Source organism: Eumetopias jubatus, unplaced genomic scaffold (genome assembly GCF_037043125.1).
Source record: "Eumetopias jubatus isolate StellerSeaLion01/CBP00866 unplaced genomic scaffold, mEumJub1_p1.0 scaffold_1, whole genome shotgun sequence".
NCBI classification, from domain to species: domain Eukaryota; kingdom Metazoa; phylum Chordata; class Mammalia; order Carnivora; family Otariidae; genus Eumetopias; species Eumetopias jubatus.
In genome coordinates this window covers 73,357,239-73,384,665 of record NW_028274807.1, presented here as the reverse complement: position 1 = coordinate 73,384,665, position 27,427 = coordinate 73,357,239, and the positions used below count along the sequence as shown (strand labels likewise).

At 39.7% G+C, this 27,427-nt stretch overlaps 1 protein-coding gene across 2 annotated transcripts in view; it reads right to left on the bottom strand.

Annotated features, from left to right (window-relative positions):
- Positions 1-23,365, bottom strand: part of ATP13A4 (ATPase 13A4) — a 114,885-nt gene extending 91,520 nt beyond the window's left edge. The window contains exon 1 of one of the 2 annotated variants that reach the window (XM_028101057.2): positions 23,275-23,365. In XM_028101057.2, the coding sequence (XP_027956858.1) occupies positions 23,275-23,337 (63 nt within the window). In that variant the 5' untranslated portion in view covers positions 23,338-23,365. The remainder of the gene's footprint in view (positions 1-23,274) is intronic. The other variant, XM_088025041.1, reaches the window with a different exon arrangement.
- Between the last annotated feature and the right edge of the window lie 4,062 nt (positions 23,366-27,427).

Below are 27,427 nucleotides of genomic sequence, written 5' to 3'. Positions count from 1 at the left end.
TAGGTATTAAGAGTTTGTTCTCTTCCCAACAGCACTGTCTCTGGGTGTGATTGTCCTACCAGTGGAGCAGAATGCAAGCATAGTATTTAAAATGGGCTCTGGCTCTTCTCTGGCCATCTCCCACCCTGACTGACATGGCTTCTTTAAACATTGTAATTTGGGCTCCTGGGTGGCTCAGTCATTGGGCATCTGCCTTCGGCTCAGGTCATGGTCCCAGGGTCCTGGGATGGAGCCCCACGTCTGGCTCCCTACTCAGGGGGAAGCCTGCTTCTCCCTCTCCCACTCCCCCTGCTTGTGTTCCCTCTCTCGCTGTGTCTCTCTCTGTCAAATAAATAAATAAATAAACATTGTAATTCATTCAATCAAATTACAGTCAAATCCCATCAGCCTGGAAGCCATTTATTCTCTTTAAGACAATTTTGCATTTCTTTACTGGCTCCATTAAATATTTGAAAGTTTAAGCAATTTGTTTTTTAAAAGTTTATCTCCCTTATGATAATCTTTTTACCCTTATTTCCAAATTTTAGGTGTGAAGAGACTGTTTCACAGTACTAAATTGTACTAAATGAATGCAATTTATATCACTGTTTATCCCCACCACACACCCTACTCCAATTTCTACCTCAGTAGTTTCTTGCTCGACACTTTAATGCTGAAGGATGATTTCCCAAAGGTCCCCTAAGTTCATTTGACTTCTAGACCAGAGTGAGATATTCTCAACCTGAATGAATGAAGACAGAAATCTTAAACTGGAGGCTCAAGAAGAATGGACTGCAGACAGGTTTCTTGTTGGCCTGGTAAGCATTTCTCAAAACTTTATTTTGGTCCCCCAGTTACTTTCACATAAACATTCTGATTTCTAGCTTTTCTTTAAGATAAATCAGAAATCATGACAGCACTGTACCCATATTCTTGTACCAAAACAATCAGCTGGAGAGCACCAAATAATCCAGGAATTATACCAACACCATCCGTTGAGAGAGAGGAGGAGGCCCTGCAGTACATTCATACAATGGGATCTTACACAGCATTTCAGACAAATCAGCTCCAGCCAACACTCCACAACATGGTTGACTCTTAGTAAAATACTAGTAAGTGATAAAAGTCAGTGCAGAAAATTACATAAGCATGGAAACATTTTTACAAAGTTAAAAACAACAAAAATTTAAAATGTATTTTTGGGATAGACTTAAATAAAAGAAAGCTACATCGAAAGGAAAGCATTGATTGATGAAGGCAAGGAATTGATGAAGGCACAATATAGGACAATGGTTACCCCCACTGAGGCAAGGCAGGACCACATTGTCAAAGGTGGACTATTGTTAAGGTCCTAGCTTTTGCTGGGGGTGGTGGGGTCATCACGTTATTATAAAGAACTGATTAAAGAGCTAACTGAATTAATGCAATGCAGCATTGACAAGTAATGAGAGTGTCAGGAACCAAGGATTATGGACAATCTAATTGTGAGCACCTGAAGGAAAAAAGGAAGAAAGAATTGATCAGAGTAAGAGATGCCCCCCTTTAAATGAGCAGGTGGTCCCTTATTTCTCATGGTCCCCGCCATGCTTTCTCTTTCCCTCCACACTGAGGCCATATGTCAGATTCATTTCTCATCTCATACTGGGCCTGCTCATCAGAGTTACAGCCTCGTCCTGTAGGCCAGTGGTTCTCAACCAGGAATGACTCTGCCACCAGGGGACATTTGGCAATAGCTGTAGACATTTCTGGTCACTTTCAACTAGGTGAGAGGTGATACTGACATAGCTTCTAGGTCGAGGCTAGGATGCTATTAAACATCTCTCAACGCAGTTAGACATCTTACAGTGCAGAGGACAGCTACTCTTCGACCTCCACAACAAAAACTTCTCTGGCCCCAAACAAAGCTGAGGTTGAGAGACCTGAGTAGGTAATGAGTTTCCCCCACCAAACCTAAGCAAGTCTCTAGGTCCTAGTGCCTAGGATGTCCTCCTCGGCACTCAGAGGAGAACTAGAGAATTTTGATACTGAAATCTATGGTAAAAAAGGATTCACACTTCACGACAAGTGCCCACTAAGATCAGTAGTGGGTGCAGCAGCTCGTTTTGCAGATGAGGAAAACTGAAGTGTTAAGAGAGAAAGCAAATTGCCCTAGTGGTCTGCACCTGCCTCCCTCCCCAAACTAAGCCACTCTTGCATCACCTAATTCTGCCCTGGCCGCGCCAGCCACAGTCCTGGAGCCCTTTTCTGCCTCGGGGTCTTCCCACGGCTGGCTATCTCTCATCTGTGGAAGCCTCCTTTAAGTCTGTTCTTCTCAGAGAGGCCTTAGCCAATCTCCTATATAATCCCCTGATCTCACCCACCCTTTATAATACCTTTTTAGCATTTTCACAATTTGTACTTAGTATATTTTGCTTGCTGCTCTAACTCCCTCTTTTCCACCCCCCACAAGACTTTAAGCTTTATCAGTTCAGGATCCTTTCAAGTTTGTTTCCTTCAATATGTTTACCTAGCCCCTGGCACGTTATCTGCATGTAGTAGGCACTCAGCAAATATGTGCTGAATGGATGACTAAATCAGTGAGTGACTGTACTAAGGGAAAGAGGGAAGGAAGGAAGGAAGGAAGGAAGGAAGGAAGGAAGGAAGGAAGGAAGGTTGGTCTGGAAGATAATGAATCCTTACTCTTCTTGTTCCTAGCCCTAGTTAAACTGTATCCATTTCTTGGATTCTCTAAAAATTAAATCATTCCAAGGTATGGGGAAAAGGAAACAAACAACCTCAAGATACTGCTCTGCTTTGGTCATTAAGAAATGTATTTGCGTTATGCTCAAGTTAATCTTTAGGGCTAGGTTTCTTAAACAAGCACTTTTCATTTTTCTTTTTCTTCCTCCTTATTGTTTGTCTCTTGGAGCTGAAAAGTTGCTAAAGGTAAGACTGAGTCTCACAAACTCCTTACCTTCAACAGAAGCAAAACAAGGGCCTGGGCTGCAAGGAACAAACTGATTTAGACCTCTGCTGCCCAGGCTCTGGCTTTGGACCAAAAGGTGTGTTCACAATTACCTGTGAGTGAACTATACTAATTTCCCAGTCTTGGAAATTCCACTACAAAGAAACAAAATTATTTTAGAAATGGATAAAGAAAATATCACTACTCCAACTAAAAAATGACTTTCGAAATAAAGGAATACGTCACTGCTTAACAGCTGAGTACCATGTTTCATTAACAATGTTGACATCCATTAACTCATGGCAAGCTTGTGCCTTGAGGGAATCCTTAAGAGTCTAGTGACCTGTCCACTATTCACTATCCCATGACAAATATTTGGAATGTCACTTAATTTCACTCCCAGCTCTGGATTCTCACTTCTCCCTCCTTCCTAGCTTTAGAATGTCATTTCTCTGGCCATTGACTCCTGGTTCTCTTGCTAAAGCCTTACTTCACACAATTACAATGGGAAACAGTGGAATGACACCTGTGTCAGGTGTCAGGCCCCAGAACTAAGGAACTCATCATAAAAATGTTTAGGTGCTACCTCCAAGCATAAAGTCTTCAGGCGTCTTTCCTTAAGTTCGACTCAAATTGCCCACTGTGTCTAAGGCCATGGGTAAAGTAGGTCTGCTAGAGGTAAGTTTCCCACCCTCCAGGGGCTGAGATGGGAGATAATGAATTAAATAAATTAGTAATTAATTAATTAAAATATGATTCTGGGCAGAAAACATTGTGACATCTGAAGAACATTGGAAGAAAAATGCTTTTAGGTTCAAAGATATGAGGATGTCCAACTGAGATGATAATTAGGAAGCGCTTTCTGGGAGCATTATTCCTGAAGGTGGACTTGGAGAGGACTGGAATTTCAAGTCAGGAAAGGAAGGTAGAAGGGTCACTCCAATCGGAGGAACTAGCCCGGAGCAAAGGTGTGGAGCCTGAAAAAATGGAGGTGTATTTCAGGACAAAATGCCAGTTTAAGGTAGAAGGTCAGTCTACTGTGGTGTTAGAATTAACCCAGTCATGTCAGGCCAGTTAATGCACTTTTGGGAGGGACTTTGGGATTCAGGGATGTATAGTCTACTGCAGCTGGCCAGTGGCCAAAAGTTGCTGAATCCTTAAAATCTACACCTCCATCTTCCCCCCTCCACACCCTGCAAGTGGACCTCTCGTGGCTTCCTTAAAACTGGTGTCCTCAGGTGAAGTCAGGGGAAGAGGCTGCTGCCTATGGCCTTTCTAGCTGGGCAGAATCTGATTACGGGAACAGGAAGAAGAGACGTGTATGAGACTTTAGTGTCCTTTGACTAAGCAGGGTTTCTTCTCTGCTCAGGATGTTGCCAGCCTGGGCTATGGAAACTCCTCTTTGTCACACTAGTTGGCTGGCTGAAAAACAAACTGTCCCACCTGTCAGTGGCAGACAGGTTGGTAATACCCTGCCTTGTGAATAATTGTCCATCTAGCTTGGCTGAAGCTCATGAAAAATCAGTTCATGTAAAAAACTTCTAGTATGTCCTTATCACCCTAAATATTTATTTTTTTCCACATTCTGATTTAATCCTCACAACTCTATAAGGAAGTTAATATCCGCCATGGGCAAGAAATAAGGAAGGTGGGGTTCAAAGAAGTTAAAGAATGTACCTTTAGTCACCCTGCTGGTAGATAACAGAGCCAAGCCCCTCTTACTTAAAACTGTTTCCTTCCCCACCCCAGTCTGCCTCTTCTGAAGGCATTCTGTCCTCAGCCCTTGAAATCCTCATTTGACAAGTGTCATGGGGCACACGGCTTGAACTCTTGCTAATTGCTAATGTCTGAGCTCGTGGAGGTGCTGCCCAGACAAGTTCTTAGGTTCCCCTTAAACAAGTTTTCACAAGCTCAAACTGCAGAGGGAGAGGAAATAGGCAAGAGGGACTCCACCCAGCAACCAGATGGTGGTTTCTGCCAGCAACATCCTAATCTTCTGGTCTGGCGATCTTGGGCAAGAGGCATTTTCTAGGTTCTCGTGTGGTGCTGAAATTAAAACTTCTCTTCTAATGATGTCTGAGTGACGTAAGACAAAGCACAGACAGGTCAGTATGTGGGACTACTGGCTTGTCTGGGCAGCCTACTCACTGAACAGGATAAAGATCCAAGACGGGGCGGGGCAGGGAAAAAGGCCACATTTCAAGGCCAAACACTTGAGTTCAAGACTGGCATTCATTTTGCCACTTACTAATTTTATCATCCGGAAGTCATTACCCCATCTAAAAGTTAAGAACACTAATGTTCACAAAACTGTTATGACAATGAAATGGAATAACAGTGGTAGAAGCATTATTCAAATAGAGGTTGTTGTTATTATGAGGGCAATTAGACTTAAAGTTAATTAGTAAACCCTGAGGGATGGCCTGACATGTCTGGCCCCTCTTTATCATTAAGATCTCAGCTTCCTTGACCACAGGGTCTCAGGAAGCCATCCAATCACTCTTTAGCACATCATCCTATTTTAAACCTCTACAAGCCCTTATCTCCATCTAATATTTTTATTTGTTTTTTTTTTTTTTTTTTTTTTTGTGGTCTGTTCCTAGCATGTAAGTTCCACAAGAGAAGAGCTTTGGTCTATCTTGTTCATTGCTGGATCCCTATTACAGAGTAGAACAGTTCCGAGGACATGATAAGCCCACAGATATTGTTTGAATGCACCAGTGGCTCCGATTATATGGTAATTCCTTAGATTGGAATATCATTAGACTGGTAAACAGAGAGGCCGAAAATGGTAATAATTGACTATTAACACCTGATGAATCATAGCAAACATCCAGTCAAACATCATTTTTCAGGGAAGAGAGCTGAGACTTTTTTTAAAGATTTATTTATTTATAAGAAAGAGAGAGAGTGGGAGGAGGGGCAGAGGGAGAGAATCTTCACGCAGCCTCCCTGCTGAGCATGGAGCCCAACACAGGGCTCAATCTCACAACCCATGAGATCATGACCCATGAGATGATGACCTAAGCCTAAACCAAGAGTCAGATGTTCACCGCCTGAACCACCAGGCACCCCAAAACCTGAGATTTTAAGAGAATTCTCAGATAAAAGCACACACAGAGAGAGAGAGAGCAGAGGAAAAGCAATGATCTCCTTCCAAAGTCAGCCTCCTACTCTTTGACCAATAGAGAATTTATCCCAACAATAAATTGTATCCCTAAGTATTATTATTCGTCTTTCTCTCCAGGTATGATTATTTGTTACTTACCATAGGATTTTAGAAAATGAAAGAGGGAGAAGTATGCTGTCATGAATTCTGAGAGAGAGAAAAATCAGAGATGACCCAATCTCATATTTCTTTCACAATGTGAAACTCCCACACCTCCAATGAAGCAAACTCTACTTCCTGCGGAAGGCTGTTCCATTTTCAGACAACTCTACTAATAATTACACCATGCGCCAGACATTAGGCTGGGGCCCAGCAGGTGTACTCTGAGCTCCCTCCCACTTAGCACACACGGATGCATCAAACACTGCCCTTTCAACCAGAACAACTCCATTTCTACCTGTTCAAACAACATAAAATCAATATAAGTATATTGATTTCCATTACAAGTTTATGCCTAAACAGGGCCTGCATAGATAAAAATCATTTTGAAAAGCATGAGATTACCAAGTTCTCTCATTAAGAAGGCCGGAAATCTTTTCCACAGTTTGGAAGTGAGTTGAAAGCATTCGCTAGAACAATGGTCACCACTGGTTTTCAGAATGAGGAATCCTTTTCTGAGCATTGCTGTTGAGAGATAAATTGTCAAGACCACTTTGGAGAGCACTTTGGCATTACACAGTGAAATTAAAGATACACACATTGTGTGATTCAGCACTTCTACTTGTATCTTCTCTACAGAAACTTTACCGGAGTTACCAGGAGTAACTGGGTGTACCTGGGTACCAGGAGACACAAACAAGAAAAATTCAAAGCTGGAAACAATCCAAAAGTCCATCAACTTTTAGAAAGTATAGTCTTACAATGATATATTCTGACATAATGCAAATAAACTATAATTTTGTGCAGTAATATACATCTCACCAATCTAATAAGCAAAAGCAGCAAAACACAAAAGAATATAATCAGTGTGATTTCAATCACAGAAACCTCAAAAATATTGTTATGGTATGCATACATAGTTAGAAAAATATTTTTAAAGGCAAGAAAATTATAATTATACAAGCCAGGTGAGAGGTCACTTCTGCATGGAATAGGAGCAGACAGCAGAGATGGGTCATAGTTAGGGCAGGCCCCAGGAGAACCTCTGGAGTGCTAGCAGTGCTCTCTCTTCTGACTCAGGCAATGATCATACCAGTTTCGAATTATTATTAAATTGGCTGTATATATATATTTTGCACATTTATGACATTTCAAAAACTGCCAAACACTCTCAAATGAGTTCTACTTTTGCTTCTGAAGGTTCTACCAATGCTTGTTGGGCACGCATGGCCTTGAACCCAAAGCAATAACTTTAACACTTATCAAGAGTCACACCCCACAATTTTGCAATACCCTCTCCCAGAAAAAAAAAAAAAAAAATCCTAGCAATCTTTAAAAAACACCATTCATATAAGACTCTCTCTATGACGCCTCCTCAGTCAGAATTAATCATAAGTTTAAAATTGAACTCATTAACGACACACTCCTCTCTCCCTGCGTTACCACTACCACCACTACACATCCAGTTATACGATTCAGAAATCCAGGAATTCTCTTTAATATTCTTCTCCTTCTCCCTCAACATCTAACTAGTCCAAGGTCTAGTGATCATGTCCTCTAGATATTTCTCAAATTGGTCTCCTCTTCTCCATCCCCGATACTCCTGCCTTATTAGTTCAACCAGTGCTCACACTAGAATCACGGCAAGTGTCATCATGTCCCAGTTTCACTTCTCTCTACACTGTTGTTCACATTGTTACAGAGCTACCTTTCTAAAGCAGACATCTGATTTTAATTCCTTATAGAGTGACCAACCATTCCAGTTTGTCCAACACCAAAGGATTTCTCAGGATGTGACCTCTAGTGCTAATGTCCAGAAAGTCCAGGTAAACCAGTGTGGTTGGTTACCTACTCAAAACCCTTAAATTCCTTTAGAATGGCATGCAGAGTTCTTCCTAATCTTCCCCACTATCTTTTCAGCCTCAACTCTCTGCTCTCCCAGTCCCACTCCACCACACACACATACACCCTGCACACCAGCTTTGCCAAGCTGCATTCAGTTCTCCGAATGGAATGTGCTTTGTTCCTTTACATCTCAGTACCTTTGTACCTTGTGTCTCCTTGACTTGGAATGTCCTTCACCCTAATTGGGTTTGCTGCTAAGCTCCTATTCATGCACCTAGATTCTTTTCAGTCGGCACTTTCCCACTGAAGTCATCCAGGAATTGGCTGTAACTTCTTCTGTGTTCTCACAGAAAATTGTATATTTTGCTGTCAGAGCACCAGCCCACCGAAGTCTATCCTCCACCAGATATTGAGCCCTAGGACTTTTCATTGTATACCTAATATCTTGCACAGGGACTCACACATATTAAGTGCTTAATAAATGAGGGAGGAAGGAAGGGAGGGAAGTAGGAAGGGAGGGAGGGAGGAAGGAAGGAAGGAAGGAAGGGGAAAGAAAATAAAGGAACTCTAGATCAATCTTCTTCAGGAACATAGAAGCAAAAATCTTCAACAAAATATTAACAAATAGAATTCAGCAATAAAGAGAATTATAAACCATTACCAAGTAGGATTTATTCCAAGAATAGGAAGCCACTTTAACACTCAAAAATCAATCAATGTAATCCACCATGTTAACAGACTAAAAAAATGTTTTTTTAATTTAAAGATCACATGGTCATAACAATTGACACAGAAAAAAACTTTCGACAAAATTTCACACACATTCATGATAAAAATTCTTAAGGAAATAGGAATGAAAACGCACTTCTTCAACTTGATAAAGAGCATCTTTAGAAACATACAGGTAGCACTAAATTTAATGATGAAACAGTGAATATTTTCCCAGATCCCTTAGGAACAAGATGAGGATGTCTACTCTCACTGCTTTTATTCAACGTAAGAGTTGTAGCTAGACAGGAAAAAGAAACAAACAGCATACAAACTTAAAACTGCTCCTACTTGCATGTGATAGATTTTTTTTCCTTTAAATTTTCTTATTGTTATGTTAATCACCATATGTTACATCATTAGTTTTTACATGTGATAGATTTTTATATAGAAAATCCCAAGGAATCTACAAAAAAAAAAAACCCTCGTAGAATGAATAAGTTAGTTAATCATAGTAATAAGATGCAAGATAAACATATAAAAATCAATTAATTGTATTTCTATAACCTAATAAAGAACATTGAATACCAAAATTTGAAATACAAGACCATTTACAATCTCTCAAAAAATGAAATACTTAGGTGTAAATCTAACAAAACACACACAGGACTTGCATTTTGAAAACTATAAAGTGCTGATAAGAGAAATCAAAGAAGAGTCTAAATAAATGGAGAGATATACAACGTTCATGGGGTGGAAAACTTAACATAGCAAAGATTTTAATTCTCCCAAATTTAATATATAAATTTAACACAATTCCTATCAAAATCTCAGTAAGATTTTTTGTAGATATAAACAAAATTATTCTAAAATTTATATGGAAAGCAAATGAACTATATCAGCTAAAACAATTTTGAAAAAATGAGAATGAAGTGGAAGCAACAAGTCTACCTGATTTCAGGAATTATTGTATACTTCCTTAATCAAGACTGTGTAACACTGGCACATAGATCAAGGAACTGAATAAAAAACAAGACATAGACCTATATAACTCTGCCCAATTGATTTTTGACAAATGTGCAAAGCAATTCAATGAAGAAAAAAATAACCTTTTCAACAAATAGGGCTGGAGCAATTGGACATCCACATTACTAACACATTGCAAACCACATATTCAATAAAGAACTCATATCTAGAATACATAAAGAACACCCAAATCTCAACAGTAAAATATCAAACCAATTCAATTAGATAATTGACAAAAGACATGAAAATACCCATGGCAAATAAGCACACAAAAAGATATTCAAAATCATTAGCTATTAAGAAAATTCAAACTGAAATCACAATGAGATACTACTATACAGCTAGATAGAGAATGATTAGAGATAAATGGTCAGAATGGTTAAGACAAAAAATAGTGAAAACAGCAAGTGCTGGTGAGGATTTGGAGAACCAGGATTGCTCATAATTGCCAATGGGAATGTAAATAGTACAACCACACTGGAAAACAGTTTGGTAGTTTCCTTAAAAACTAAACATGAAACTACCATGCAACCCAGCAATTGCTCTCCTGAGCATTTATCCCAGAAAAATAAAAACCTATGCTCACATAAAAACCTATTCACAAATGTTTACAGCAATTTTATTCATAATAGTCAAACACGGGAAACAACTACAATGTCTTTCAATGGATAAATGGTTTAAATAAACCATGGCACCATGAAATACCACCGAAAACTACTCAGCAATAAAAAAGAATGAACTATTGATACACAAAACAACTTAGATCAATCTCCAGGGAATTATGCTGGGTAAAAAAAGTCAATCCCAAAGTTCACATACTGTATGATCTCAATTATATAACATTCTTGATATGAGAAAATTATAGAAACAGAAAGCAGAATAGTGATTGCCAGGACTTAAGGAGTAGAGATCGATGGGGAAAAAAAGTGGATGTGGCTATAAAAAGGCAAAACGAAGGATACTTGTGATGATGGAAATGTTGTGTACCTTGACCTATCAGAGTGAATTCCCTGATTGTGATATTTTACTATAGTTTTGCAAGATATTACCAATGGGGAAAACGGGTAAAGCATACACAGAATTTCTGTGTATTATTTCTTGCAACTGAGTGCGAATCTAAAATTATCTTTACAAAATATAACTTTAAAAAAATGAATGTGTTGGACTGGATTATCTTTGAGTGACTTTCTCTATCTGAAATTCCATAATTTGGGAAATCTAAGGATCCACTGGCTCTTGGTTATACATGGCTGTACTATTTCCAACAGGTGAAGCGTCTTATATATCTGGTCACCAATGTTCATGCTGGTAAGTAAGGGTCTGGGCAACCTCAAAATGAAGATAGGTATGTAACTACATCAGACAGATCCTATAGATCTAGATCTATTTATAGATGGAAAAAAACAGAGGCCCAGCAAGGGGAAACTCCTCACACAAAATGAATGATTAATGGAAGAATCCAGATTAGAAAGAACCCAGGCTTCCAAACAGGGCACTTTCCACCACAGCAGTTTGTAAATATCTACTGACCACACTGACAGCCATTTAAATCCTTAACCACCACCCAGCCCAAGCCTTTCCAGAGCTCTCCTAAACCATCACTGGTGGATGCAAAACTTGGACAGCCCTAACAAGTAACACTTTACTATGGCAATAAAGAAAAAAAATTTTTTTAATAAGATCAGAAAAAAAAAAGAGAGAGATCAGAAGGAAAAGGGTAGGCTCAGCAAACTTCTTCTGTGAAGTACCAGATAGAAAATATTTTCAGCCTTGTGAGCCACATGGTCTCTCTAACAACCATTCAGCTCTGCCATTGTAATACAACAGCAACCAGAGACAATCTGTAAATAAATGCAGAAGGCTGTTTTCCAATAAAATTTTATTTTCAGATAAGTCAGTGAGCCAGATGTCACCCGCAGTCAATAGTTTGTGGACCCCTGCCACAGAGAAACAATGGAAACATTTGGTCTTTGTGCCTATAGTGATAGTATCTACCCAATGAGGTTACTGTGAATAAAGTATCACATGGAAGAGCTAAGCAATGGGCACAGGACCTAGTAAGTAGTCAATAAATGTTAACTGTGCCACACGAAGAGTGGCTGAAGAAACTGAGTGTGTTTAAATTGAAGAAGAGATGCCAGGAGGGATTAAGATGGGGGACATATAGGAATAATTTTTAAATGCCTGAGAATAAGAAGTTGATTTTTGACAGGTGGCCCCAAAAGGCAAAAGAGGTAAGACTAATGAATTCAGGTTAATGGAACCGTATTTCATTTCAACATAGGAAGAGTCCTTATAATAGTCATTCTGTCTCACAAGGAAATGACTTGTCTTATGGTAAGTTTCCTTTTCTGAGGGCATTTAAGGAAAGCTTGGATGGGCAAGGTTATAAGCAGGAGAAAGACAAAGTTTGGGTTATTGGAAAGTTGATTCTATGGAACAGGTGAAATGAAGTATAGTAAGTCAATCCTCTACTTTTCTGAATTCTAATCCCATTTACCTTTAGATCTGTATGCTATTTCTTTTTTCTTTAAGACTTTATTTATTTATTTGACAAAAAGAGACAGTGAGAGAGGGAACACAAGCAGGGGGGAGTGGGAGCCCAATGTGGGCTTGATCCCAGGACCCTGGAATCATGACCTGAGCTGAAGGCAGACGCTTAATGGCTGAGCCATCCAGGTGCCCCAATATATGCCATTTTATATAGTTTGGGAATGTAACTGTAACTAGCTATATTCATCCATCATTCATTCATTTACCCCAAAAATATATATTGTGTATTTATATTTTTTCTAAGCATTGGAGGTACAGCAGTGAATAGTTGATCGGTAATTCATTGAAAATTAAATAGAAAAGCATATCCTTCCTTGGGGCAAAATACTCCGCTTTTATTTGTATACTATTTTGCTACTTTTTTAATTGGGATACTCTGTAGGCAATTATTTCAATAATATTAAAACTCAAAAATAAAATTGTTTTCCTGTTCTGGGAACTTGTGTAAAAGTTCAGAAGGAAGATGATTAGATTTTTCTCCCCATAAGGTTGAAGGCCCCCACAATCAGGCCTTTATTAAAGAACAGATACTCTAACTGTGATCACAGGGGATAGAATTTGCTACCAAAATAATAGGAATTCTAGCTTTTACTTATTCCTCCTACAGACGAAACAGCAGGAGGAAGCTACATGGGAAATTTCCTGAAATGAAATATAAAGGGCCCGCAGTTTGTTAGTAGAGCCTCATCGTCTGCTAATGTCAGAACTGACCCTTTATATGCACATGATGCTTTCTGCATGAAAAACCATTAAGTAAATAGAAGCTTCACAACTTCCTAGTACACACTCTCTCCTCATAGTTCTCTGGGATAGACAATGGCAAACACGGCCTCTCTGAGCATCAGAAGCAGATCCCACCCTGGCAATTCCTTAGTAGCCTAGATCTCTAGTGCTAAGAGGGATTTTGAAAGAATGGGCACACCTCCAAAGGTATGATTTTAGGCCACTAAGAAAGACTCTCAGTCTTAAAAAAAAAAAAAAAAAAAAGCAATCCCTCTAACTTATGCAAAACACAGAATAAAGACTTGTATGCAGAGATGTTCACTGCAATACTAGTAGTAGTAGCAAATAGAAAGCAATCTTTGAATAAAAGAATAGGGTAATTATCAAATATTATATAGGCATTAAAATAATGTTTATTAAGTATTTTAATAATGTGAGGAAAAATATACATAATAATATTAAGTGAAGAGAGACAACATGAAAGTATACAGTACAATTTCAAATTTAATTGAAATAAGGTGAGGCACAAAGAAGAAACACTGGAAGACAAATACATCAGATAAAATACTAACAACATTTACCTCGGGTGATGGAATAACCATGATTCTTCTTTTACATCTGTGTTGAGCAAATTCTATTTATTTTCTTTTTAAGATTTATTATTTGAGAGAGAGAGGAGGGCGCATGCGTGTGCACGCTCACAAGAGGCAGGGAAGGGACAGAGAGAGAGGGAGAGAGAAACCCCAAGTAGACTAGCCACTGAGCAAGGAGCCTCACCAGAGGCTCAATCCCAGGACCCTGAGATCATTGCCTGAGTCGAAATCAAGAGCGGGCCGCTTAATCGACTGAGCCACCCAGGCGCCCCGGTATTACACACATTTTAATCACTAAATATGTTTCACTTTTAACATCTGAAAAATAAATATGTATGCTTTAAAGGCCCTTTTCTACTTCTTCACAGATATCTAAAATACCAGTAGGAAAGCTCTAAATTTTATATTCTCTCTAGCAAAAATAATCATGTAGGGGACCTGTCCACTTTAAACACTATCTATTCAGCTCAATTAAACTATTATTTATTGACTATCATATTGGACATTCTGTTTATCCATTTGTATTTTTTGTTGAGACCACTCAATCCCCACTTATCCCACTCACTTTTTTCTGTCACACCGCCACTTCCTCATTGTCAGCTGTGCTTCATGTAGAGCTAACTTTGACCCTAACTCCAGACGTGGACATGTAACTAAGAGCTTGGTATTCTTCTGGCCCCACTAATAAGTTTGAAAAGGGAGATGATCGGGGTGCCTGGGTGGCTCAGTCAGTTAAGCGTCTGCCTTCAGCTCAGGTCAAGATCTCACCTGTGCTCTCTCTCTGTCAAACAAATAAAATCTTTAAAAAGGGGGGTTGATCTAATCAGAGCCAGTTAGAAAACAAAATGAGTATTTGGCTGAGACTCTTGAAAGAAGGGCAATTTTTCTCCACTGGTATAGTACCTGAAGGTATGTAATATCTTCAGTTACCAGAGGGGCCCAAGTAAAGTTTGAAAATAAAACCATTATGGCCCAATGAACACAGGTCAATTACTTCTAAGTAGGAAATCCTCTACCAGGATGAAGGCAAAAATCAGTTGATGCTGGATGAAGGATAGAAGCAAATACCTTTTACAACTTACCATCCTGAAGCCAAGATTCTACAAAATCAAGCCCAGGTAACTGCTAGGGGAGGGCAGGAAACTCCCACCTGAAGTCAACTTCAGATAAAAGACAAAGGTAGCTGCCATGCAGAGGATGAACAGGAATATTAATAAAGCACCACTCCCACTCCTCTAAGACCAGACACAAAGGGACTGCCCAAGACTAAGTAGAACAAGGGCAACAGGTAACCTTCTCTACGCCTACTAGAAGCTTAGCACTGAGTGACAAGCCAAGGAGGCTTGTTCCCTGAGGAACATATTTCTCTGGAAAGTATGCAGCACACTGGGCCTCCTCTCTGTTCTGATTTCTGAGGGGGCATCTAGGGCATAGCTGTGCTCATTGTCCAGAAGAGTAGCCTTAGGCTGAGGATAGAGTTGAAGAGGCAGTGTTCTGAGCTGCCTTCCATCTCTACCCGGGCTGTGGTTTCAGACAGCTCACTGAGGTTTACATGACAGGCATCCAGAAATAGCTGTAGGCCATGGAGGTAAGGAACCCCACTCTGGCTAGTCTTCACAAAGCTTTAAAATAACAACAAAGACTTGAAAATGGCACCCAGGAATGAATCTGGACACATCACCAATGCACCAATGCCTTTGAAGGTCAAGTTCCTGTGCTCTGTTTCTGTAGGCCTGAGGACCCTATAGGGTTCAGCATTGGTTAATTGTTTACCAATGGATTTACTCTTTATTCATAACTAATTCACATAACAACTGCCATAAATTTCCAGTTCCCACTTGATATCTCCAGATATGTGCTCCTTTCCTTGACTAAAAACTCAGAGTGCTTTGAAAAAAATCAAGTGTCACTTAAATTTCTTAAGACATTTCATAGTGATTTTATCCACGTGTTTTACAACTTTTGAAATCATATCCTTGTGTGTGTTGGAGAGGACCTCAAGAAACCACCTGCATTGGTCCCTGGTTCAAACTAGTAAGGTATTATTATTTCCACCTTATAAATGAGACAAAGCGAAAGAGATGTGACCATGATTTGCTTTAAGGGTATAAGAATAAATAATGGCAGAGCCAACACAACAATGCTGGTCTCCAGTCTCCTAATGTTGTGTTTCTTTCAATTATGCCCTGCCATTTTTGCCACCATTAACAACTAAAACAGTGCATCAGAATTTAGCAAAAGTAAGAGGCAATAAACCAAGGTGCCTGGGTGGGGCTCAGCCAGTTAAGTGACTGACTCTTGATTTCAGGTCAGGTCAGGATCTTGGGGCCGTGGGATCAGCCCGCATCGGGCTTGTGCACAGCATGGAGTCTGCTTGAGATTCTCTCCTTCTCCCTCTGCCCCTCCCCACCTAAAATAAATAAATAAATCTTTAAAAAAAAAAAAAAGAAAGAAAGAAAAGAGGCAGTAAACTGTTATGTTTAAACTGGGGTGTTAAGCCATAGCCTTCCATACACTTAGCCAAATGAACCTGGTCAAGTTACTTAACCTCTCTACACCTCAGTTCCTACATGTGCAGAAGAGAGATGATAATTCCTCTTAGGGTTTCTGAGAGAATTAAATACATTACTATATGTAAAGTTCCTGGTCCAGATCAATCACCATCTAAGTATCTGCTACTGCTGTGGCCGTTTCCACACCCAACCTGTTCCTACCTTTCCCTGTGGGATTCAGCGCTTGCGTCATCTCCTCCCATTGTACAGACTAGGAACCTTAAAGACATCCTTAGTTCTACTCATCCCATTCACCCCTTCTCTCTTACCCTACAGTCTACGGATTATGAAGTCTTTTCAATTCTAATTTCTAAGTATCTTTCAAATCCCTCCTCTACTCAGCATCCTCTATGTCAAGGGTGCAGTTGCATACTGAATCTTCTCTTTATATACTCCCCAACTTGTTTCTGGTACAGTTTTGCTCATGGGCCAGTGTTTGGGAATCATTGGAAAAGATAAAATGTGCACTTGTGAGGGTGTCTTATAAAGTCTTTCACTTTCGGGCCCTCACCTACCCCTCCAGGGAAATTAGATGCCATCTCCCCCCTTGACTGTGCTGCTCCTTATTCTTTGCCCCCACAGCTCTATGTGTATGACTCCCTCAGTGGCACCTGCTTTATCACAGTTTCACTGCGTTTGCACTCCTGGCTCCCCTACTTGTAGGGCCAGCTACATGGCCACGTGTCTGTCTAATCCCACAGGGCCCTGCTCTCAAAAGGGCCCTGAACTTGGTTTAATGTTCTGCTAGAGCCATCCTGAAATTCTTAATAATTGTTGAACAAGGGGCAACTCATTTTCATTTTGCACTGGGCCCCACAGATTATGTACTCAGTCCTGCCCGCTCGACTGTGAACTCCTTAAAAACAAAAGCTTTTTGCTATTCACTCAAAATCCTCCTTGGTTAGCACAGAGAAGTCCTGGCACAGAGTAAGCATTTGGTAAATATTTGTTGAGTTTATACATGAACGGATGAAAGGATAGCATAAAGTATCTCATAGAAAAATAGTATAGTATGGCTAATTAACTCCGAAGAATAAGCTTTGTTTATGCTTGGGGGAAACAGGAGTCAATTGATAAATTCACAAAATGACTGGCCATTCCAAATAAATAACACAGAATTTCCTAAGTTTCTTTTTTTATTATTCAAACTGTTTCTCCCTTTAAGCCCTGCTGCCTCCCTGTTCTTCTCAGAATGCAAAACTACAGGTTAATGGAGCTTGGAATTATGCTATCAAATATGCCCTGACTGTTTGTGCCAAGCACTATGCTCAATTCTGGGAATAGTGGGAAAGGGAAGGGGGAGGCCATACAAAGGTGAACTAAGCAGGGTCCCTGTCCTCAAAAAGCAATTAAGTGTTACTCCTCAAGAGTTTATATCAAAGATGAGTTGACTTCATGGGAGTTCTGCAGCAATGAATCAAGAATAAAGACACTAGACTTGGCCAGTAGCCCAGCTTCCTGAACATTTCAACTGACAAAATGTCTCAGTCTGAACACAATTCCCCCACTATGAGATCTGTGGGTTCACTAGTTAACATTGGCAACCAACTCGGAGGTGCTCATGGAGCATAATAAATAAGTGGCTATTGAGGTGGGGGGAGGTGCTTTTGCTTCCTGGTGTTAGAGAAGAAAAGACAAACATCAGCTGTGAAAGTGAGCCAGATAATTGGTGAGGACAGATGTCCCTTGCTCATGCTGAAGGCATGATGGGGCTTCCAACATGGCAAAGACCACACACCACCCTGCCGTCCTATTATGCGCTCATTGCAGTACTAACTTCTTACTCTCAGAAACGACATGGAAGTTCAAAGAGAGTTTCTCTTGCTTTTCCCGATTCAAAGGTTTTACTTAACCAGTCTACTAGTTGATAAAACATGAGTGATAACATTAAGAGAGTCTAGTCAAAAAAACATAAATGCTAATAAACTTATTGAGATGTGCTCAATTTCAAATCAAGAAAATGCAGAAATAATACAGCCATAAAGTATCATTTTCACATAGCAGGTGAACCCAAGTTAAAAAGATTCATAATGCTCAACATTGGTAAGTATGGTAGAAAAAGCAAGTATTCTCAAAAAAGAATGCTAGTCAGAGTGTAAATTGGTAAAAGCACAATCTTCTGAAAGGCAATTTAGCATTACGTATCAATCAAAATTTAAAACACACATCCCCTTTTGTGCATCAGTGCTATTTTTAGGACTTTATCCTAAGGAAATAATCTGACAAATATGTGAAATTACATGTACAAAGCTGTCCATCACAGCCCAAAAATTTAGAATTAACATAAGTGTGCAACATGAGATTTGCTTAATATAGAATAATAGTTCATCCAGATACAATTAACATGTTAAAATAGTTATATGGAGCTACAAGTCTCAAGAGAAAAATACAGGCATGATAAATTCTTAGGCGTAATGAAAAGACAGCTTAAAAAAACATATAGATGGAATGACTCCATTTTTTGTTTAAAAAATATATTTGTGAATACGTGTATGCATGCTTTTTAGAATAGATTATGATTGCTTTTATTGTGTTTTGGCATGATGCATAGTACAAATAAACAGATGATATCCAAATACAACATGCTTACTGTATTTAGACATGTATCGGGGGAAAAGGGAAGTCTGAAAGAAATAATATGTTCAGTGGTATGCTGGTAAATATTTAACAACTGGCCTTCAGGTGGGGCAAGACTCAAGTCCTGTGTAGCATTTACCAATTTCTATGGCATAAATACTCCCAACATTATTCGTTTCAGACTAATAAATACGGAGTTGAAAGAGATGAACAGTAGAACACCACTATGTAGTATTCCCATGAAACAGATACACGGATGTAGATAAACAGAACGGTATAGAGAATATTAAAATGTAATAAATTAGAAAGTTTTGTATTTTTAGATGAGTTAGATGAATTTGGTGGATTCATCTTTTATAAGTCTTTAGAAGGAGGGTCAACAATACTGATCGTGTCTGAGTGGAAGATTTATAAATCATATTTACTTCATTTTTTAGATTTTTATATGTCATTTCAATATTTTTATAGTAAACATATGTTATCTTTATAATCAGAAAAATCAAAGGTTTTATTTTCTTTCTTATTTGCTAGAAATGAGGAAAGAAAAAAAATCAGGGAACATTACTTTTAAAAACAAGTCTCACTAGAATAAAAATAAAGCACTTCCCTGAAAGGAGTATGATTTTATTAGGGTGTAACAAAGGATAACAGTGAGCAATGTTCTAAACAATTAAACCACAATATTAATCAATTAACCACTTTGTTAAGTCATGGTATAAGGAAATGAGCATTTAGTATTTCTTTTTTTTTAAGATTTTATTTGTTTATTTGACAGGAGAGCAGAGGGAAAGGGGAGAAGCAGATTCCCCGCTGAGCAGGGAGCCCGGGGCGGGGCTCGACCCCAGGACCCTGGGATCACGACCTAAGCAAAAGCAGCTGCTTTACCGACTGAGCCACCCGAGCACCTGAGCACTTAGTATTTCTAAGGCATTTCAAAACATAAATATGTATCCACAGAATTCAAAGGAATTCAAGCTCCCAGGCGGTCTGATACTCCTGATTGGAAGTTAGTTCCAAGAAGAGTTGAGGTTTTCCCAAAGTAAGCACTACAAGGCTGGGTATAAGGTAGCTCAGCTCCTCTCCATTTATAAATGGTCACTATAGCTTGTGCATAAAAGTATACAATCCTTACTTGTGGTTATTTAATGAGAAGAGATGACCTCCCTTTGGGGTTAGTAGTTATTCAACTGGTTAATTTCTGAAGCCCTGACTCTTCCTATCTTTGTTTAGATAATAGCAGCTTACACTCACCTAGAATTTTATATTTTTCAAAACACTTCCCCACAGATTATTTCAGCTCATCTTCATAAGAGCCCTGTGAGACAGGTAGAGTAGGAAGGACCACTCCTACTGGACAGATTTGGAAACAGGGTAAAGCAGCAAGTGACTAGCCCAAGCTAGTGAGACCCAGGCCTCTGATCCGCTTGCAGCACTGGCTAGGCATCATTCTGCTCTTTGAGGCTACGAGGCAGTCATCTGGGTGAACCTGCTCTCAAGGTTACTTTCTCTCCTTTTCTTCCTTGTCCTTCGAATAAATTCTTTCTTCTCCTGTCTCATTTTGCACTTAAGACTATTACTTTCATATCACCTAGAGTTGCTCTTTAGTTCCTCTTTCTTTTATTCTAGAATGGAAGACAGTTCAGGCATCTTTAGGCCTGGAAATATTCCTGTTTTTCTTGAAATTTGAAGTCATTTCTATCATTGGAGGAACGTCTTCTGCAAAGGTCCAAATGGTGTATATTATAAAGCAAGAAACTATAAACAGACTTCTTTGATATGACACACTTCTAGACAACTTTTTGGCTTTCTAAAAGGGATTAAAATTGAAGTCAGAGGAGACAGACTTATTCAGGAAATACAAATCTGCAAATTATATATAACAAAATAGATCCTGGGGAATCTAAGACCAGACATTCTCCTAAGCTCTGTTATCTTAAGGGAGGAATTGTGTTCTGTTAAGAGTATAATGTCCTGGGGAAGGACTGAAAAAGGTATCACTGGGCTATGTTTAGGTCCAGAGACAAAAGAGGTGCCAACTTGATTAATGTGGTGCCTCAGCTCCTGGACTTGTTGGCTGATGCCACCTTAGACAAGCAAATCCTCAGTGCATCAATTTCTTCATCTTTAAAGTGGGAATCATAGCATGTACCTCACAAAGTGTAGTAAAAACCAAATTAGCAAGTGGCCAAGAAAATAGTTGGTAAACTAGAACTCACTATGAAAATACATGGAATGTCCTGAAGATATCTTGATAATTTTTTTGAGAAGTTCCCATTCACAACACCATGGATGGACCTAGAAGGTATTATGCTAAGTGAAGTCAGACAGAGAAAGACAAATACCATATGATTTCACCCATATGTGGAATCTAAAAAACAAAATAAAACAAAAACAGGCTCATAAACACAAAGAACAAACTGGTGGTTGCCAGAGGGGAGGGCACTGAGGGAATGGGCAAAATTGGTAAAGGGGACAAAGAGCTACAAACTTCTAGTTATAAAACGAAAAAGTTACAGGGATGAAAAGTACAGCATAGGGAATATAGTCACTAAAATTGTAATAACATTGTCTGGTGACAGATGGTAACCACACTTATTGTGGTGAGCATTTCATAATGTAGAGAATTGTCAAATCACTATACTGTACACCTGAAACTAACACGACATTGTATGTCAATTGTACTCCATCAAAACCAAATAAATAAAAAGAGATCTTCAGAATTTTGCAAGTTTACAGCTATAGGTGAAGGGGGCGTGGGGAATGGAGTAGTGAGTTACAAAGGGACACAGTCAGACACAGCAACAGGCAGGTGGCCAGGTTTCTCCAGGCGGAACAAGATGGAGAGCTCAAGACTGCATACTAATGGCCTCACCTCTGCTGAGACCGCTGGCCAAATGACTCCAGTCCACAAAACACAGAGTCCCCTTTCCATACCAAAGGTCCTCTCCTAACTGGACTTCCAGCTGCATACAATATGAAGTGGACACCCTGACTCACTAGGCAGTGCCATTATGAAGATGAACTCTCAACAAAATCGCCACGCCGCAGTGTGTAGGCTAGAGAAGGACGGTCGTTTCCCCAGTACTGGGAATGTCTGCTAGCAAATGGATGACTCTTAATGACTATTGAGTGGCAAACTGTCAAAGAGCAGAAATGAGTGTATGAGAAAAGAGTGGGTGTGTTTCTATCTGAGGATGTGAGGGAGGAGCCCCTGCCTTCTGGTGAAGAGCATTCCAGATGAGGGTCAAATCGTCAACTTAATATAGAGAATAATAGAATATTGACTCTCCAAAGAAAACACTTTGGAGAAGTAAGGACTATAGCCAACATAGCATTAGAAAGTCATTTCCAGTGATGTTTGTGTAGGCCCTAAAGATAATTGTCATTTGGCAGCCCAATCTGAAAGAAGTAAGGAGATGGTTAAGAAGCTCATGTCCATTTGGGTGCCTTTTATTCCCTTACAATTTTTTCAGCTTTGATAGCAGAAGGGATCTACCCTTGAAGGTCCAAAAAAATGTTGTTGCTATAGGAACAGGTAAGCAGATTAAACTTGAAAGACCAGTTCAGGAACAAAGAATTTAATAGTCAGGGCTAAAGCAATTAGCCAAGAAAAAATTTAAATAAAAACTTTTTGGGTTTGTTATTTCTATATTAATTCCAGGAAGATAAAATGCTATTATAGAATGAGAATATCGCATTTTAATCACACCACTCCTGGCATAACAATTAGCTGAAAGCCCTTATTAACCAAAAGTACACATTTCTAACTCTCTCTTGATTACATTGTAATTGAGAAATACAGCTTAAATGCGGCAAGAACATAAGAATCATCTCTGATTTTCCTATAGTTCCCCAGAGGAGAGCACATCTAAAATAAAAGAGACAGTGAACTACAGAAAGCTGTCTGTAACCAATCTCCATAACTAGAGACCTACAAGCAAAATCTGAGAAGTAAACAGAAAAGTATATAGACTGATAATTGTTAATATTTTATGTTTTCCCCACCCAACATTCTTTGTGAACACAGATACGTGAGAAGAGAAGACAATCAGAGACTCAGCTGCACTCCTACCTCACAGTGTCTCTTCCACTTCCCCCTATCAAGGAATACACTGCTTCCAACATTAGAGGTTTGCTGAAATGATTAAAGTTCTGAACAGAACTTGCTAGACTCGTGAGGCTCAAAAATGCATCATAAAATGGTATCGTGCTTCTCTCCCTTCTTGATAAAATGAATACAATGTTTTCATCCTAGCAAATTTCTGCTGTCAGAGATTACACTTACGGGACAGAGAAATTTCTTGGACACTACCTTTTCTCACATAATACCAGAGTCAAATTGCAGAGAAGCATGTGAGTGTGTCTGAGAGTGTGCGTAACCCCCACGCGCGCGTGTGTGTGTGTGTGTGTGTGTGTGTGTGTGTGTGTGTGTGTGTGTGTGGCAGGGGATAGTATTGGAGGCTGGGGAATGGGAAGGGGAAGAGGGGAATGTGGCTAGAATCTTACCATCTCATTCTCTTCTCCTTCATTGAGCAGAGCGTGCTGGCCCTTCTCAAAGTGGTCCCCCATGAAAAAGTGACTCCACTCCTCCTCCCTGGCCTTCCTGAGCAGGAGTCTCCGGGACTAACTTGCCAAGCCACCGCAGCTCGCCAGCCGACGGAAAGAGTTAATGATCCTTCAGGTTAAGACTCCTTGAGCACACACCTACTCTCAGCAAATGACAATACTTAGCAAACTGAACTCCTCCCACGAGTCACCCTCTGCTCCGAGGAATTTCTGCCTTGCTTACTGCATTGTCTCAGAGCAGCTGTCCCAAAACAGGCTGCTCCCATGCCGGTCTTTTTGTGCCCAACTTCCAGGGAAAGAACTCATTGCCTGCCCAGTGCCTGCCAGCATAAGACATCTGACTGCAAATCCAACAGGACAATGCAGAGTTGGCAGGACCTTTCCAAGGAGTGGGGGTGCGGGCTCAAGAACTCCCAGGTCACTGCTTTATTCACAGAGGCTAAGGAATTGGGGGTGGGGAGGGCTAACAGAGCTGCAGATTTTATTCGATTAATGAAAGCCCCAATCCACCAGCTTTTAATAGTATCCTCATTCATTTTGCTTACAAAAGGTACAAGTTATGACTAATCCTCTTCCAAAGTTATTTGTGACCACATTTCTTTGTGTATGCAAAAAGCGTTCTACTCAACGTGTATGTGGAATTAAGTTTACTTTTGCAAAAAAAAAAAAAAAAAAAAAACAGAGAGAGAGAACAAAGATGTGATCAAGCTATTTTATGTGCTCTCCTTTCACTAAAATGTTGGTGGTTAAACTCTTAAGGAGGTCTAGAAACCGAAAATTCAACTGACTTCGTGGCAAGACTCATTGTTTAATTTATCCACACATCCATTCAATATACATTACCTGAGCACAGGGACTACACATATAAATCAAGTCATCTGCTACCCTAAGACTGATGTAGGCATTCAAACATGCAAATAAATACGAGATAGAAGGTGTTGCATTATTATGAAACCTGGAACAGAAGTCTGAGATACCTGTCAGAAGACAATTATCACATGGTTTCACTCATACATGGAACATAAGGAATAGCACGGAGGACCATAGGGGAAGGGAGGGAATCTGAAGGTGGGGAATCAGAGAGGAAGACAAACCATGAGACTCTGGACTCCGGGAACCAAACTGAGGGTTTCGGGGAGGGGGGAGATGGGGTAGCCAGGTGATGGGTACTAGGGAGGGCATGTGTTGTGATGAGCACAGGGTGTTATACGCAACTGATGAATCATTGAACACTACATCAAAAACTAATGATGTACTATGTGGTGGCTAACTGAACATAATAAAAAATAAATAATAGGGGCGCCTGGGTGGCTCAGATGGTTAAGCGTCTGCCTTCGGCTCAGGTCATGATCTCAGGGTCCTGGGATAGAGTCCCATATCGGGCTCCTTGCTTAGCAAGGAGCCTGCTTCTCCCTCTGCCTGCCACTCCCCCTGCTTATACTCTCCCTCTCTCTCTCTCTCTGACAAATAAATAAATAAAATCTTTACATAAATAAATAAATAAATAATAAAAATAAATAAATAAGTAAAGTGTTTAGAACCTATATTCTGTTAAATATAAACATAATATATATATTCTCTCCATACATACTTCCATTTTTCTAAATAAAGTCCTAATCAACCCCTCCCAAAAAAGAAGTCTCAACATGGTGTAGGGGAACACACATCCACGTTGGCTCTGGAGAGAACCCTGGATTTCAACTGCTTGTCCGAGGTGGTTGAGCTGTGTGATTACTTCGCCTACAGGAGCGGTGTCTTCTCATCCAGTAATCCGAGGCATTGCACGAAGACTTGTGAAAGCACACTGCACAGCCCTCGTCAAGAGCTGTTGGTATAATTAAACTAAATGTGGGAGGTAACAGCAGGAAGTAGAACATAGTAGTTAAGAGTATGTACACTGAATCTGGAGAGCCTGGGTTTGAATTTGGGCTGTGAACCAAGGTGGGCTAACTCTGCCATCTTAGGGATAATAAGTTTCATAAACTTTATAAGCCTCCAGTTGCCCACATAAGTGAGGAATAGTACATGGGAAACAGTATGTATTCAATAAAGGAGAGTTATTTTTACCTTCACTGTGTCCACTCACTCCTTTAAGCTACAATTCTTGGCACTAATATCCCCAACCTGGCCCTAGTAGCCCTAACGAAACCAAGACTAAAGTGTGTGTGTGTGTGTGTGTGTGTGTATGTGTGCATGTACATGTAAAACCTTGATCAAATGGTAAATTATAAGCAAGATAAACATTAAAAATACTAAGCTATTATAATATTATATACTATATATATATGCTGTTCACTGAATTTCCAAGAGTTATTAGCACAATTTAATCAAATAAATAAGTGAAATTTGCATTTGATCACAAGATCAAAATACAAGGAATATGGGATTTTTTTTAGGGGGATAAAAACATTCTGGAAGCAGATGGTAGTTGTGGCTACACAACTTAGTGAATATACTAAAATTCACTGAATTGTATACTTCTAAAAAGTGAAGTTTATGGATGTGAGTTATGTCTCATTAAAAAATTATACCTCCAGAAAGGTAAGTGAACATGTTGGAACTCCAGCAGGTAGTCATTCCAATATTTAGCAGATAAAGAAACAAAACCAGAAGATTTCAGACTTTGTCTCAACTGATGGAGGTTGAGGAGTGTTAGTATGTGACGTGGTGAAACCATATCTGCGCTGGTGTGTAGTTAAGAGGATTTCATTCTAGTGTCCATAATTGGTAATCCCTGAACTGCGGCCTTCTGGCTGGGTTCCTGGATACATTTGGCAATGCAGGCACCATTGTGGGTGAAGATGAGTATGTGATTAAGAGTTAAACGAAAACCCTCACACAAACACTTCACTCAAGGAATCTGGTTATGCAATAACAATATTTAAGCCACACTCGAATAGCAAAATCAGTCCCTAAGAAAAACTTTCGTGAAAACCAGGAAAATTTGTAGAAAATTTTTTTCTACATCATGTCCAACAACGTGGCCCAGTAAGACTGAGGACTTTGAAATAGTGACAGTTTCTTCACGTTCCTCAGAGAATTCTAATAGTAAAACATCCCAGTGCCTCTCTGGCAGCATGACTTATAGGCGGTGCTCTTCCAGATTATATGTATGTTTATTTGGCATATCCAAAGTGTTCTGCAAGGGATGTTGCCTTTATTTGACTAGGAAAGCCTTTGTGTGGAGGAAGCATTTGAGAAGGGCCTTGAAAACAGACAGGGAAGGCCTTAATAGGTGGAGATGGTAGAGCCCAGACTGGGAGTGGGGCCACAGGAAAAAATATTTGAAGCCGGGAAGCCATCAGAAGGAGAAACACAGGTTTGTCCAGAGCGCACGCATCACCTTTGCTGTAACCAGGGTGTGTGTGTGATGGAAGAACAGGGGAGTGAGATGCGGCAAAAAACACAGATCAAGGGCATTCCAGGGAGGTCTGGACTTAATGCAACGAGTAATGACACCAGAGAGGGCAAAGTGGTGCCATAAATACTCACATTTTTGTGTGTAAATATTATAGGAATCATTGCATAAGCAGGTTCTAAAGTGACTCAGTCTTTCTAGGTAGCATATGCCTTTGGAGAGTTCCCTTGAACACTCAAAGTTACATCTTCAGTTTCCCTGTTGGAAAGTGTATTCTTTTCATTAAAAAAAAATTTAGTAGACTATTTTTAGAGCAGTCTTAGTTTCACACCAAAACTGAGCAGAAGATTCCCATATATTTCTTGCCTATACACATCCTCCCCTACTATCAGCAACCCCCACCAGAGTGATACATTGGTTACCGTCGATGAACCAACCTTGACTCATCATTTTCACCCGAAGTCCATAGCTGAGGTTAGGATTTACTCTTGGTGTCATACATCCTATAAGTTTTGACAGATGTATAATGATGTATGTATCCACCATCACAGTATCATACAGAGTAGTTCCACTATCCTCAAAATTCCCTCTGTTCCCTTTATTCAACCCTATGTCTCTCCTAACCTCTAGCAACCACTGATTCTTTTACTATCCCATTGTTTTGCTTTTTCCAGAATGGTATACATTTGGAATCATACAGTATGTTGCCTTCTCAGAGTGACTTCTTTCACTTAG